Raw genomic sequence first — 13669 nt, 5'->3', positions numbered from 1 at the left:
CGTTATAAGAACGAGAACAATTTGTCTTCGCAGTGTTACACGCACAATAATCTGGGCTGGAAGATAAACGTTGTCAACAGCGCACACGCGGCCGTGCCGTTACTGTCGATGGTTACAACGACGTTCGTCGTCGGTATGTTACAATTCATAAGATGAATTAACCCTTAAATATTGCCTAAAACATACGCGAGGTGTTACGAGCGTACGTGCGATCGCAAGGCTAGATCTGAAACAAAACGAGACGAAGGGAAAGGTAAATTCGGATTCGAAGGAAACTCGCGTAGATAACGACGGTGATAAAACAAAAACAAAAAAAGGCGATTGTTAAAATCTGCTGAACACGATACAAGGTTGTAAGAAAGTACTTAGCTCGTAAGGTTTAATCGTACGTAACAGATTAGCAGAATATTTTTAAGATCTCTATCAGATTCAATATTTCATATTATACTATATATATGTATATGTATATGTATATTTATATATACACATATATATATAATTATATATATTATATACATACATACATACACGTATTAACACGGCACTTGAGGAGAACGAGATTCGAGGTGATTTTTAACGTTTAAGAATTTAAGAGACTACTTAGGAAAAGGAGAGCGAGAATAATTTCTGACAATAATAATAATTCGGGAGCGGGGTATAAACGTGGATAATTTCTGACAATAACGTGAAACTTGTATTGTTCATCGTGGGTACAGGGAGGGATATTATAATTTATCGAGCAGAATCGATCGGTGTAGATCGATGCGTATATCGGTGATAAACGAAAGAACGGGGAAAGTATCCGTGGTACATGTACAATGTAAATTTTGCACAAAGCTATAGTTGAGTATAATGTAACATTAAAGATCGAGTAGTACTTAAGATATACATTTATAAATGCTGTCGACTTGACAATAATACGTAGGGTAGTAAACGATGAAGGAATCGCTGAAGAAAAAAAAAACGGGGAAATATGTACAAGGTAACGTCAGACATTATGTAATTTAAGGGTGATACAGTTGCAAACTATCCCCTATACGTGTAACAATGCTATAATATGTACATACTATAGAGTGGACCTTCCTAAAACGGAATGAAAGTATAAAATGTGCCTTGGGTACAGATAATGAACTTCTCTAATTACACGAATTAGGAACCACTCGGACAAGAGATACCCTGTAGTACTTAGGAGCTGGTTTCTTGCGCGTTGAACGTATCCGTACGTGGTCAATTCATAGAACCGAATATTAACGCTGATGTTTCGTTTCGCAAAGGTATACCGAGTGAAACAGTTCAGTCTGTTTTAACTGGAGAATCCAATCGAAATCAATTCTCAAAGACGTAACGACAAGCGAACAGGTAGCGTGATACGTGCAAGGAATGAGATGTCGTGCAACCAAGAAATCAGAAAAATACATAATCACTCTAGAAACGTAGAGATTAACGAGGTAGCGAAAAAAAAAAAAAAGAAACGATATGTCTCTCCCTCTTTTTAAACGTGAATAATAAAAACTATGCAATGTCCAGATTCTAAGTAACGGGGTGTCCTCAAAATTGCCAGCAGCCAACAAAATTCTTTGCAATTCCGATTGCTTAACGTACGAAGACCAGCCTGTATTTAATTACATATGCATTCATACCTAACATAAACATTATATATATATATATACATACACAAAAACACACACACGCACACACAGATATATATATATATATTAAACATACATACATTATACGAGGTACTACATGCATAAATATGAAAGAAAATTCGGAAATTTACATCGTTTAGCTGTCAACGTTGTCCAGTTTGTATTCGTCCGCGCTTATCAATCGCGATAACCAAAATGACAATGACAATTGGACAAATACCTAGCACAACAGTTTATACCGTTCTGCTCTACCTTCGATTTACGATAGATCAAAGGATCGGCTCCACTTCGAGCAACACGTGTAAAGAAGCAACGAATACGCACGTTGGACATCGTTGCTCGAGCTTTTAAGCGAGATGCGTCAAAGAAACAACAGTGTCAAGTAAGGATACTACGCATTACACGCGTTTGTAAAGTTAATTAAGCGACCATAAGGCGAAGCCGAAGATTCGTTTGATCGCCGTGTCGATTGAACGCGTCCGGATTGCAGTATTTCCGGCGATGCTCGACGGCGATCCTCCAGAGAATACCACACGATTCCACATGATTTTCTTCGGGTCTGTACACCTTAGAATAACGCATCCTCGTCGCCATTTTCGTTCTTCTTCCTCGTCTCACTGCTTTTCTTCGTCCCTTCTCCCTTATCGTATCTGTTATTCTTCTTTCTAAGCGAGTCCTTCGAGAGAGCGAGGCGGATCGTAGCATGTAAGCGGATATAAAACTCCTACTTCTGTGAACGACAATAATATGATACCGACTTGCCGGATCGGAAATTCAGAGGGGCTGCTCCGATGAATCCAGCGATTTACGCGCGAGCCGGAAGAGAAAGGAACGTTTCGAAAGACGCCGGACTCGACGAAACTTGCTGTCCCGCGTTTCCTGCTTTTACTCGAGACAATAAACGAGCTGTTGAAACCGTAAGGGTCGATCGTTCGTTCGCCAATGTTACTCGGACAATAACGCGATTAATCGCGACCAAAGAGTTCTATATTTTATCGAGGGGATGGTAAAACGTATCCGAACGACGATCGCGACGATATTCGTGGATACGGTTTACTGTTCTAAATTTTGAAATTCCGACAATAATCACGCTCGATCCTTTCAAGTACAAACGTCCGATAATAATCGATCGCGTTTGTCGGTTATTAGATCGGACAACGGATACGGTCATTCGTCAAAGGAATGGCCGCGCGAAGAAAACGCTCGGTCGTAGGACAGCAGACGCCATTCGCTAGAAGACAAATATGTATCTGTACGGATCAATTATTCGAGTTGTAAGTGTAGAAAAAGAGAATTTAAACGGCGCACAGTTCCGCCGGCATTAAGCTACTAGCTGTAAACGAGTGTACAGAACGAACGAAAGTTTTAGATAGGAATGTAAAGATCTTCTCTTTTTAATAATCTCGTCTCTCCTCTCCTCTCCTCTCCTCTCTTTTTCTCTCTGTCCGTCTCTTTCGTGTACATGTGCACTTTCTACGCCACTATTTCTCTCTCTTTGTCTCTCGTTTTCACTTTGTCCCGTAGAATATTCACGGAGCAGCCCGAGCGATGTCCCTCAAGTTGTTAGCAGTTAAGGAGAGAGAGAGAAAAAAAAAGAAAAAAACGATAGTTTAGAAGTTAAGCGAAAACCTTCTTTTCTCGCCGTATCGAAGCGTAATTTAAAAACGACGTAAGAAGAAAATATGAAAAGAGAATCGAGGATATGTACGAGCGTCGAAGATGATCGTACGGTCGATCGGCCGTCGTTCGGATCGACGAAACGATGGCTTGGTTTCCAGTGTACGACGTTCGAAGCGTGAATTTCGAATCGTTAGCGATTATCTTATAGCAGGTAAACACGTTTACATTTTGTGTCTCTCGTATAGTAGTTCAAATAGCGTTTTACTCGTGTAACTTTCCTTCCACAAGCGTCGATCCTCTCGTCGAGGAGGAAATCGACGAATCCAAGAATCGATTAACTCGAGGAATTTATGCGAAAAAGAAAAACCTAAGAGACCGATAGAATCTGATTCTATACCGTTAGCGCTCGATTCGTATTCAAGCACGTTCCTCCCTGTGTAATCCTTTCTTGGCTGATAGTTTCGACGAACTTCTATATTTGTTATACCCAGTTTTGTCCTTCTACTATACCCGCTCACATATCCCTACGAACATATCCCTAATGTAAGGCTCGAAAGGTTTGAGACGAAACGTTCTCGATTAGTGTTTTATTCGATAAAAGAAAAGACAACAGCGGACTGTCGTTCGAATTGGAACGTAAGGAAATTGCGTGGAAATTGTCGAGAGTCCTCGAGATCGGCGTTTGTATCTCTGATTTTTCGCAAACGCCGTCTGACGGATATCTCGAACGAAGAAATAAGAAAGGAAAAGACGAACATCGCGGATTGATAGATTCATAGATAGAGATGCGCGAAGAATCGAGATCGATCGGAATTGATAATGGGAAAGATTGGGCGAGTGGCAAACGAACCGTAGAGATAAGTAAAGAAGAACGTTCGAACTAGCGATTTTAATAGCGTCGATCGATCGAACGGATGTATAACACTGTCAATATGTATGTAACGACAAAGGTCTTCTTGTTTCAACGATGTATCGCAAAGAGAACTGGAAGGCTTTTAAAAGTGGATATCTTTGTGAATCTTATCCTTGTCGTAGAATATATTTTCACACTTAAGAACACGGCGTCGAGAGCGAGAGAAAAAAAGGGAGAAACGGTATATCGGCGCTTCGGCTCTTTGCGCTCTTGTGAAACAGTCTGCTTTCTTGCTTTCGCTGATAAAGTACGTCTACGCGTGTGACGTACGTGTGAAGAAGAAACGAAAGATGGAGGACGCGTACGGGTATCGAGTTTAAGAGTCGCAAAACATTCAGAAGGATTTTATTCGCCAGCGCGATACGAACAACGTACAAAGTGGTGTCGATAAGAAAGAATTGATTTATTACGATAGACCGTCCTCAGTTGTGTTTAACAAATTCTAAGGATCTATATTTTTGAACGACGAGTATCAATGGGCGAGTGCCACGATGTTTTATCGTTAAGAGAGAACGCGTCGACGAGAGACCGTGTTTAAAAATCCGATCGAAAGTAGTAGAATGGCCAGACGCGAGTGCGAAGAGTCGAAGGAGAGAAAAATTCGTGAAATCCATATCCAAGTATCTGTAGATAAGTCGTTTTCGAACATGCTGACACCCACCCATTAGTGATTAGTAGGTCTCGTAGAGGATGACATAGCTCGTGAAAGTTTAAACGAAGAAACGAAAATAAAGAAAAAAAAAAAGAAGTAAAATATTTATCAACTACTCTATCCGAGAAACGTGTCGAGAAGAGGAAGAAACGAAAACGAACCTGATTCTGGAAAGTATGCGAAATGTTTCGGCGAATTTATCCAGCTCTCGCGTGAACAAAAAAGTAAAAAATATAACGTAGAATTATCGAGAAATGGTAAAACAATTGTCAACCGTTTTTTTCAACGTTTACGTGTTAGACTAGACTAATCAACAAAGTAACTCTATTAATCGTGTACTCGTATTACTGTAAAGTCGATTCAATTGTCAAGGTCCTCGTGTTTTTACGAGACACGTGCGAACATGGTTTTAAGAACATATCGAATTTTTTCATAATTTAATCGTGCATTGTGTTTTATGTTATTCAAAGAAAAAAAAAAAAAAAAAAAAAGAAAGAGAAAGAGAAATGAAAGTACCTAAATAGTTGGAATACCAGCTTAATTTAAACGTTTTGAATGTAATGTAATCGTTGATTGCGTTTATCGAACACCGAACTACTCGCACGTGTCTGAAGTTTATGGCCATCGTGAATGCGAAAATAAAACGCTCTGGTCCAGAGTGTAAGCCTAACTGCATACAAAGATGTATACGAGTTTGAATTTCGATGTCAATGCAGTGTAGTGCATTTTAAGCCATGTATGTGTATAATGTTGCACGTGTCGTCGTTTCTTTTCATCTTATTTTTGTCTGTTTTCGATCCAAGAATCTTACTCGTGGTGAAATTGATTCTGCACCGAATAGATTTATGTATCATCGAGCGAGAACAGATATTATGAAAATATAAATGCTCGGACAACTTGTTTCACGACGCTACAACTATTCGCATTGCATCATTGAATATATACATTCCTTTTAAAATCTTCAAACAGTTATTTCTCTGATTTCGGTGCTATAAAAATTGTTTTGTGCGAGATTACTAATATATTTGAGGTTAATCGATCAACTTAATAAGAGCATTGTAGCTTTCTGAAATAAGTTCAACAATTTGCGAAACGTACTATCAAATCAAATTTTATTTAATTATCAAACTAACGATTAAATTTGAATATAGTAAATTTTTTCAATAACTGTCCACCAAATATGTATAAATAATTTCACGTTCTGAAATTCTACGTACTGGCTAAGAACTCTAAAATATGAAATGAAAGTAATTCGGATAAACATGGAGTAAACATGTATATTTTGGTCAATTATTCCGTGATATACATATCTTTCTAGTTTCGATTCATTGGTGAATAATTACAAGTAATCTACGAAAGCCTACTTGATCCTCTGATTCAACTACGAATGAAGATATTTCCGTGCAATGTTAACATTCTTGATATAGTCTATACATTGTACGAGAATAGGCGATGGTTCGTTTATAATATCGGTTCATTTTTTTTTTCTTTCTTTTTCTTGGTCTCTTTTTTTACGGATATAAAGAGGAAAGTAAGACAGCAAATGTACGCATAAAACCACATAGAGAGAAAAATGCTCTCAAAAAAAAAAAAAATGTTATGAAAAGACTGCTCTTGCCGGCAAAAAGTATCAACACCCTATGAATATAGAAATAGAGACTCCAATGTACATCACGCATCACGACCACCTTCGTTCTTTATCATGATTCTTACCTTTTCGTTCGATACATAAAACCTTTGAAAAGGTTTCCTTTGAAATTCTATATACAAATAAACACTTTTGTATGTATTTATCCACTATACGCAGATCCACGTCCGAAGGATACCAACGATGTGTATGAGATTTAGAAGTGACTAAACTATAGAGAAAGATCGTGGAATTACGATGATTATTATTATTATTCGAATGAAAATATCTCAGGATAATGTATGTCCTTCATTGACCCTGAATTTCTCCGCAATATTTCACGCGTTAAATCTACAGCTTTGACAGCGCTACATTTATTAATGATTGGGTAAAAGGAGCATCTAAATAATCATGAAGTATATAATATATTATGATTATGAATTATTGAACATTGTATCAAATTTTATATTCACTTCTTGTGGTTGACAATAAACTGGTTTTATAAAAAAGCTAAAGAAATTTTCTATACATTTTTTCGATATTAAAATTCCAATACGTTGTTTCGTTGTTACATATACGATTGAATATATTCCTTAGCTATTTATTTAATTTTGCTAAATTTATTTTGGGTATCCCCAAGGATCTTTCTTTTGATCCATTAGGACGAGAGAAGATTCGCAGATTTTCTTAAACACTTCGCGCAGTCTTCCTTTTTGGAACACCTGAAATAAATTAAAGTATCGATTATTTTACCTTTCAGTTTTAATACATATTGATCGTGTACGAACGGTGATATATAGTATCAGTATGTACCTTATAAAGTTGATACTGTTCAGAGGCAAGAATGTCTGCCAATTGTATACATTCAGCGTGTTCGTTCATTTCGGTCATCACAGAATGTAAAAGAAGCGTAACTTTTGGAATACAAAGTTCCCGTAACTTTTCCATTTGATGCTCGCGGGTCGCTTCTTCAGGGGTACATGATTCGTCGTTATTGTTATTTGGATCAACCAACCAACCACCATCCGGAAATAGCAATACGTTAAACAATAATTGTTTCACTGCCTATAAGATTAATAATATTAAAAATACTTAACAATCTTTATTTCGTATTAATATGATAAATTTTATTTCACGAACCTTCGTATGATGTTGCATCGTAGACTTCCACCTTTCCATTTCTACGTTGTATTGTGACTTTTTATGTTCATATGCGACTTTTTCGGTGAACGTCGCATATGCGGGTAACTCTTCTAACGGCGTAGGTTTTCCATGATGATAATGAGAAAACCATTCGGCGAAACCTTCTTGGGCATCAAGATAAGTTTTATAACAAAGGTATTCCCGAATCGTTGAAGACGCTCTTTTCGACAGATTATTTGTCATCGTGAGATTTGTTAAAGTACCTTCTAGCGTTGGATATTCAGCCATAATAGTTTCAATAGAATCTACTGGAATCTATAGAATTTGACAAGCAAAAGTCATCGATTAAAAACAACTGGAAAAACATTTAAAAAGTAAGGAATCGTTCAACTTCGTACCTTATTAAAAGCTTTTCTAGCAGCGTCAATTTTTTCATTTGTCAGAAAATATCTTATAAGAGCATTAGTTTGCGACAATGCTTCTTCCCGTTGACTTTGATAAAATATTAACCAATCCAGAGCATTAATCTTGTCAACGTCCGCGTCAGTCATAGTACCTTTCAAATCAGTGGGATCGACGTCGATGTTCTTAGAACGTATACTTTCTACTACTAGTTTCGTAATTGCCTCTACGTTTAGATTGGCATCTTCTGCTGCAGATAAGCATTTTTTCCGTTGTTCATAATCTTTTATAGTCTCCAAATAACTGGCATAATTTGTTATTTGAAGTTCTTGAGGTAACATAGCTGTATAGAAAGCGATTAAAATTGGATCATCCATTTCGATTAAAACGCGAACATATGCCAACAGAACTTTATCTCCAATTTTATCTTTTGCATTTTTCCCAATTTGACGAAAGAAATATATCAGATGCGCTAAAAACCTTAAGAAGTGAGGATCGCAAGACTTCGAACATATCATGTCCTCTATTTCTTCCATCAATTTTGGTATTTGATCCAGTATCAGATATTTCTGAATAAGGTGATCGGGTTTATTCGATTGTGCTCGAATATCAGGGTTTTTCGATGCGTGAAGTTCTTTAAATACATCTTTTAACGAGATCTCATTTTTCCAATAATCGTCAGGCATGTCCGTAAAACTTTTTGCCACTAGATCTCTCACTTCCCTTTCTACCTTAATGTCTAACAGTGTTTTCATATAAGCCCATAGTGCATCTTGCCAAGAAGACGCCACTTGCAGCATTTGTTGAACATTTCCACAAAGACTAGCATAAATGGTGCGATAAAATTGACCTGAACGCGGAAAAATTTTAATTAGGAGATGCAGCTTGTGGTAAGTCATGTTTAATAGTACAGATAATAAAACAATCATTACCTACACGCCTTTCTTGAGAAAGTTCCCAAGCGCATAATTTCCAAAGACTTCTATTAGGATTTCCTTCAATAGGTAATTTAGAATCAGATAATGGGTTTTGATAGTTAGGATCATGATGAGGTATCCATCCTAACAGACAAGCAGCTCGCCAAGGTTGTCCACAGTATTGAGCTAATGCTTGTGCTTTTTGAAGACGACCGCAGCGAACCTATTTAAATAAAATATATTTTATATATTACCTTCTTTTATATATTACATATTTAAATATTTTTCGATTAATTCTTTATTAAACATCTTGTACCTCTATGAACATTCTCTTCTCCATCCTTGCGTCATCTTCCCTGTCTAAATCATGGAGAGGTTTTCCTTCTCTTATTGGAGCATCCGGATCTAGGGATGATACCAATGGTCTGGATGAACGAAATGGAATTTGTTCTTTGTCTTTATACATTAATAATTGTCTCACAGTATTTTCCCATGCGACTGTTTTATCCGTGAAATGTTCAGTGATTGGATATTTATCCGCTTGGTCTAATGCATTTTTCTCCAACCAGTCAATTATTAACTGGTATTCTCTAATGTAACTTTCAGTTTTGAACAAATTATCTATTACAACCTTTTCTGATATGTAAGTATTATTTTCGACTGGAGTAGGAAAATTGAGACTATTTATTCTATTTTGGTACAAACAATAAATAAGTCTCCATGTGTTCCTTTCATTTTCTAAAGAAATTTCATCTTCTGATATTTCAGTAGTTTCTACTTTTGACTGCATACCTAAAAGATAAAAAATATATAATTATATGCAAAATATAATACTAAAGCACAAAGTCAATACATACACTATAATTTTCTATGTACCTCTCATTATATCTAACGTGTCTGTGCAGTTTTGTATAAAATCTGCAATAGTATCAAATACCTGTGCCTGTGAAAAGTTTGTCTGTAAACTATGTAAGAAATCATAGAAGAGTTTAGACATAACATCTCTCCAAGGTTCCCTCGCTTTTAAAATCATGCCAGTCGCACTACTATCTTCCATCATTTCTCTCAAGGTAAATTCACTTTTTTCTGAAGCAGCCATTATATCTCGTACTTCATGAGGAGCAAGCGTTAATGAAGTATCAATATCCAAAAGATCATGAGCTTTAATTAATCTTGAATGAAGATAGGATTTACCCGACATCCTTGAACTATTGATGTCATTAAAGTTATGAGAATCATCCACATCTTTTCGCAAATAATTAGTGTTTTGTAATGATAGTCTTTTAGAAGGTGTACTTTTTCCGCTTAACCTCAAAAATGACCTTCGTTGAGCGTTTTCTTGATTAAGCATTTGAATAGATTGCTCTAAGTTCTCATTGCTATTGTTTATGGTATCCATTTTGAAACATAGACTTAAAGATCTGAAAACGTTTATGCAAGACTACTTATTTCATTCAGATAGAGAATATTTACAACTGTAGGATATTTAACAATCGTACCGGTTTTCAAATTCACAGTAGGTACTAATGGCGGGATGAGGATAGGGAATTATTCCAATGTAACGAAATTCCCTACATCAGTATCGCATAAAGTTCACAATCGAGTACGAAACATGCACTTTTTTATATTTACGCCGTAATGTATTGTTAATATGTAATATTTAATATGATTATATTTTCTTTTCTCATGTCGGACATGTATGTTAAAAAATAAAAGTATTACAAAAATTTTATAAAATGTAGTCAAGTAATAATCTCCTCAGTATTCTCTATTTTAAAAGACTCGACTTTATATCAATTTTATACTATATGAAACTTTGTACAATTGGATTGTTATCATAATAGATATGGATTTTGATCTATTGTTTCATCAACATTTATTTATATATATATATAATATTAAAAAGTATGTCAAAACTATACTCCTCTAAGCATCAGTTCGAACTCTACCACCACACTCGTCGCAAGGTCGTACAGTTGTAAAGACTTAAAGAAATGGCGACTCGTCTGCTTAAAGTTAGTTCCGCATTACGGGCTTATTCTAACAAAACCAGCCTCGTAAAGGTAATAAAATTCAAGTTCTATCATAACGTTGCTATTATTATTAAGTAGTAACAGAATAATTTCTCGAACTTTACGTTCAATTCAATATGATTTTCTCAAGCTGAGGAACCATTGAATCCATTTACTGCTTACGTAATAAGAATGAACTTTTTAAATGTTTGTAGAAACAAAAGAAATATGATGAATTATTATTAATGAATAACAAATAGAATTCAGTAATCTATGATATATATAGAAATACTTGTATCAAGCTATCATAACCTTAATTCATGTTGCACAACGGTGTCGTAAACAGAGAAATTTAATTTTGACAGATATCGTTTTCTATATTATTAAAATGATCACATCAATTTCATTTCAATAATTTATAATGTTATCAAATTTACAATTTGTGCAATCTTTTAGTTATTATTTCAGCCTATAAAATTAGTTTCGTCAAGATTATTAATATTGGTATATCTTTTAAATAAAATAAACCAGCATAAAATGAAATTAATCTTTTACACTTTTGTCCTTTTAGTTTTCTTTGTTATATGTCTATAGTTATATTTATATCAGGTACCAAAGCAATGGCAATCTACATCAGCATCATTAAAAGAAATATTGTTGAATCAACCACCAACACAAGTTACAACTTTAGATTGCGGTATGAGAATTGCTACTGAAGACAGTGGTGCACCAACAGCTACGGTAGGATTATGGATCGATGCTGGCAGTCGCTTTGAAACCGATGAAATTAATGGAGTTGCCCACTTTATGGAGCACATGGCTTTTAAAGTAAGTAGTGGTGTTCAAGTTTACTTGAAATAAAATGTTAAAAATGACAATCAAAATGAGAATGTAATTACAAACAGGGAACTACTAAACGTTCACAAACTGATTTAGAATTAGAAATTGAAAACATGGGTGCTCATTTAAATGCATATACAAGCAGGGAACAAACAGTATTTTATGCTAAATGTTTAGCAGAAGATGTTCCAAAAGCTGTTGAAATTTTGAGTGATATCATTCAAAATTCAAAGCTTGGTGAAAGTGAAATCGAAAGAGAACGTGGTGTTATTTTGAGAGAAATGCAAGAAGTTGAAACAAATCTGCAGGAAGTTGTTTTTGACCATTTACATGCTAGTGCATATCAAGGCACACCTTTAGGAAGAACGATTCTTGGCCCTACTAAAAATATTAAAAGCATTACAAGAGACGATCTTGTTAATTATATTAGGCAATACTATGGTCCACCTAGGTAATTACAACTATCTATAAAATAATTTTATTATACATATATGTATTTAAAAATTGTTAAAATATCTTCACAGATTCATTTTAGCCGGTGCAGGTGGTGTAAATCACAATCAACTAGTAGATTTAGCTCAGAAGCATTTTGGCCAAATGAAAGGGCCATTCTATGATGAAATTCCACCTTTGTTAGAACCATGCCGTTACACAGGATCAGAAATAAGGGTTCGTGATGATAGTATACCTCTCGCACATGTTGCTATTGCTGTTGAAGGTGCTGGTTGGACTGATCCAGATAATATTCCTCTTATGGTTGCAAATACGCTTATGGGAGCATGGGACCGTAGCCAAGGAGGAGGTGTAAACAATATAAGTTTCTTGGCTGAAGCTTCTGCAACTGATGGATTATGCCATAGTTATCAAAGCTTCAATACTTGTTACCAAGTACTTGTTATTAATTTATATTACTATATATGTATACAATATTGTACATTAATCATGTGTTAATATGAGATATCTTCTTTATAGGACACAGGACTTTGGGGTGTATACTTTGTGTCTGACCCAATGGAAATTGAATGGTTTGTACATAATTTACAACGTGAATGGATGCGATTATGCACGTCTGTGACTGAAAAAGAAGTAGAACGCGCGAAAAACATTCTTAAAACAAATATGCTCCTTCAATTGGATGGAACAACTGCAATTTGTGAAGACATCGGCCGGCAAATGCTTTGTTATAACCGGCGCATACCACTTCACGAACTTGAAGCTAGGATAAATGTAAGTAACATTCACATATTTTTTATGTTTTAAATACAGTTCTCATATCAATAAAATTATTTGCAGAGCATAACTGCCTCAAATATTCACGATATTGGCATGAAATACATTTATGATCAGTGTCCAGTAATTGCAGCGGTTGGACCAGTTGAAAACTTACAAGATTATAATGTCATTCGTTCCGGCATGTATAGATTACGAGTGTAAACATGTTACCATCAATAAATTTAGAACAAGCTATAAGTAACACAGATTTTAGCAAAGGAATTGGAATTAAAGTGAGACTATAAAAATTCAAACTATTTGTAACTATAAAATATAATCATAACTATAATATAAAATTATTATTGAAGCTACATAAAAAAATGTTGTATTTAATCTTTAGTGTGATATTTTATAGTCTTACTTTAATCCTGGTGAATAAATAGTACATTTCCAAATCATGTATTATCTGGCTACAATATAACAATAAACTCATCCTCGAAAAGTTTATTTGTTGACTTGTAATCTGCAGTAAACGAAAATTGTATATAATGAGTGAAATTATTTCAAATAGTCATAATCCATTTTAAGTTATTTATAAACAGTGAACAAGTTTTTATCATGGCAATTGGTTTATTGTGTTTTATTAATTTTTAAATTTGTACTCTTTTTTTTCTTTTTTTTT

General features: G+C 35.1%; 3 protein-coding genes across 7 annotated transcripts in view; 2 read left to right on the top strand and 1 right to left on the bottom strand.

Moving 5' to 3' along the window:
- Positions 1–6627, top strand: part of LOC138182341 (protein Skeletor, isoforms B/C) — a 55307-nt gene extending 48680 nt beyond the window's left edge. For all 5 annotated transcript variants that reach the window (XM_069118070.1, XM_069118071.1, XM_069118073.1 and 2 more), the window contains one exon: positions 34–6627. In XM_069118070.1, the coding sequence (XP_068974171.1) occupies positions 34–156 (123 nt within the window). In that variant the 3' untranslated portion in view covers positions 157–6627. The remainder of the gene's footprint in view (positions 1–33) is intronic.
- A 223-nt stretch (positions 6628–6850) lies between these two features.
- Nup107 (nuclear pore complex protein Nup107) lies at positions 6851–10459 on the bottom strand. The gene is made up of 7 exons (XM_069118067.1): positions 9800–10459; positions 9240–9715; positions 8939–9146; positions 8003–8856; positions 7602–7919; positions 7275–7526; positions 6851–7183 (listed from the first exon to the last, which is right to left on the bottom strand). The coding sequence occupies exons 1-7, from the start codon at positions 10320–10322 to the stop codon at positions 7082–7084; spliced, it is 2733 nt and encodes a 910-aa protein (XP_068974168.1). The 5' UTR covers positions 10323–10459; the 3' UTR covers positions 6851–7081.
- Positions 10460–10830: 371 nt separating this feature from the next.
- On the top strand, positions 10831–13492 carry UQCR-C1 (Ubiquinol-cytochrome c reductase core protein 1). Its single transcript, XM_069118082.1, has 6 exons — positions 10831–10986; positions 11545–11763; positions 11841–12226; positions 12300–12663; positions 12748–13002; positions 13069–13492. Exons 1-6 carry the CDS (start codon positions 10918–10920, stop codon positions 13207–13209), a joined length of 1434 nt encoding a protein of 477 aa, XP_068974183.1. The 5' UTR covers positions 10831–10917; the 3' UTR covers positions 13210–13492.
- Positions 13493–13669: the final 177 nt, after the last annotated feature.

Source organism: Bombus flavifrons, chromosome 8 (assembly GCF_040668555.2).
Source record: "Bombus flavifrons isolate JBK064 chromosome 8, iyBomFlav1_principal, whole genome shotgun sequence".
In the NCBI taxonomy this organism is placed as follows: Eukaryota; Metazoa; Arthropoda; class Insecta; order Hymenoptera; family Apidae; genus Bombus; species Bombus flavifrons.
Note: the sequence above shows the minus strand (reverse complement) of the source record. Positions and strands in the feature narration are given on the sequence as shown.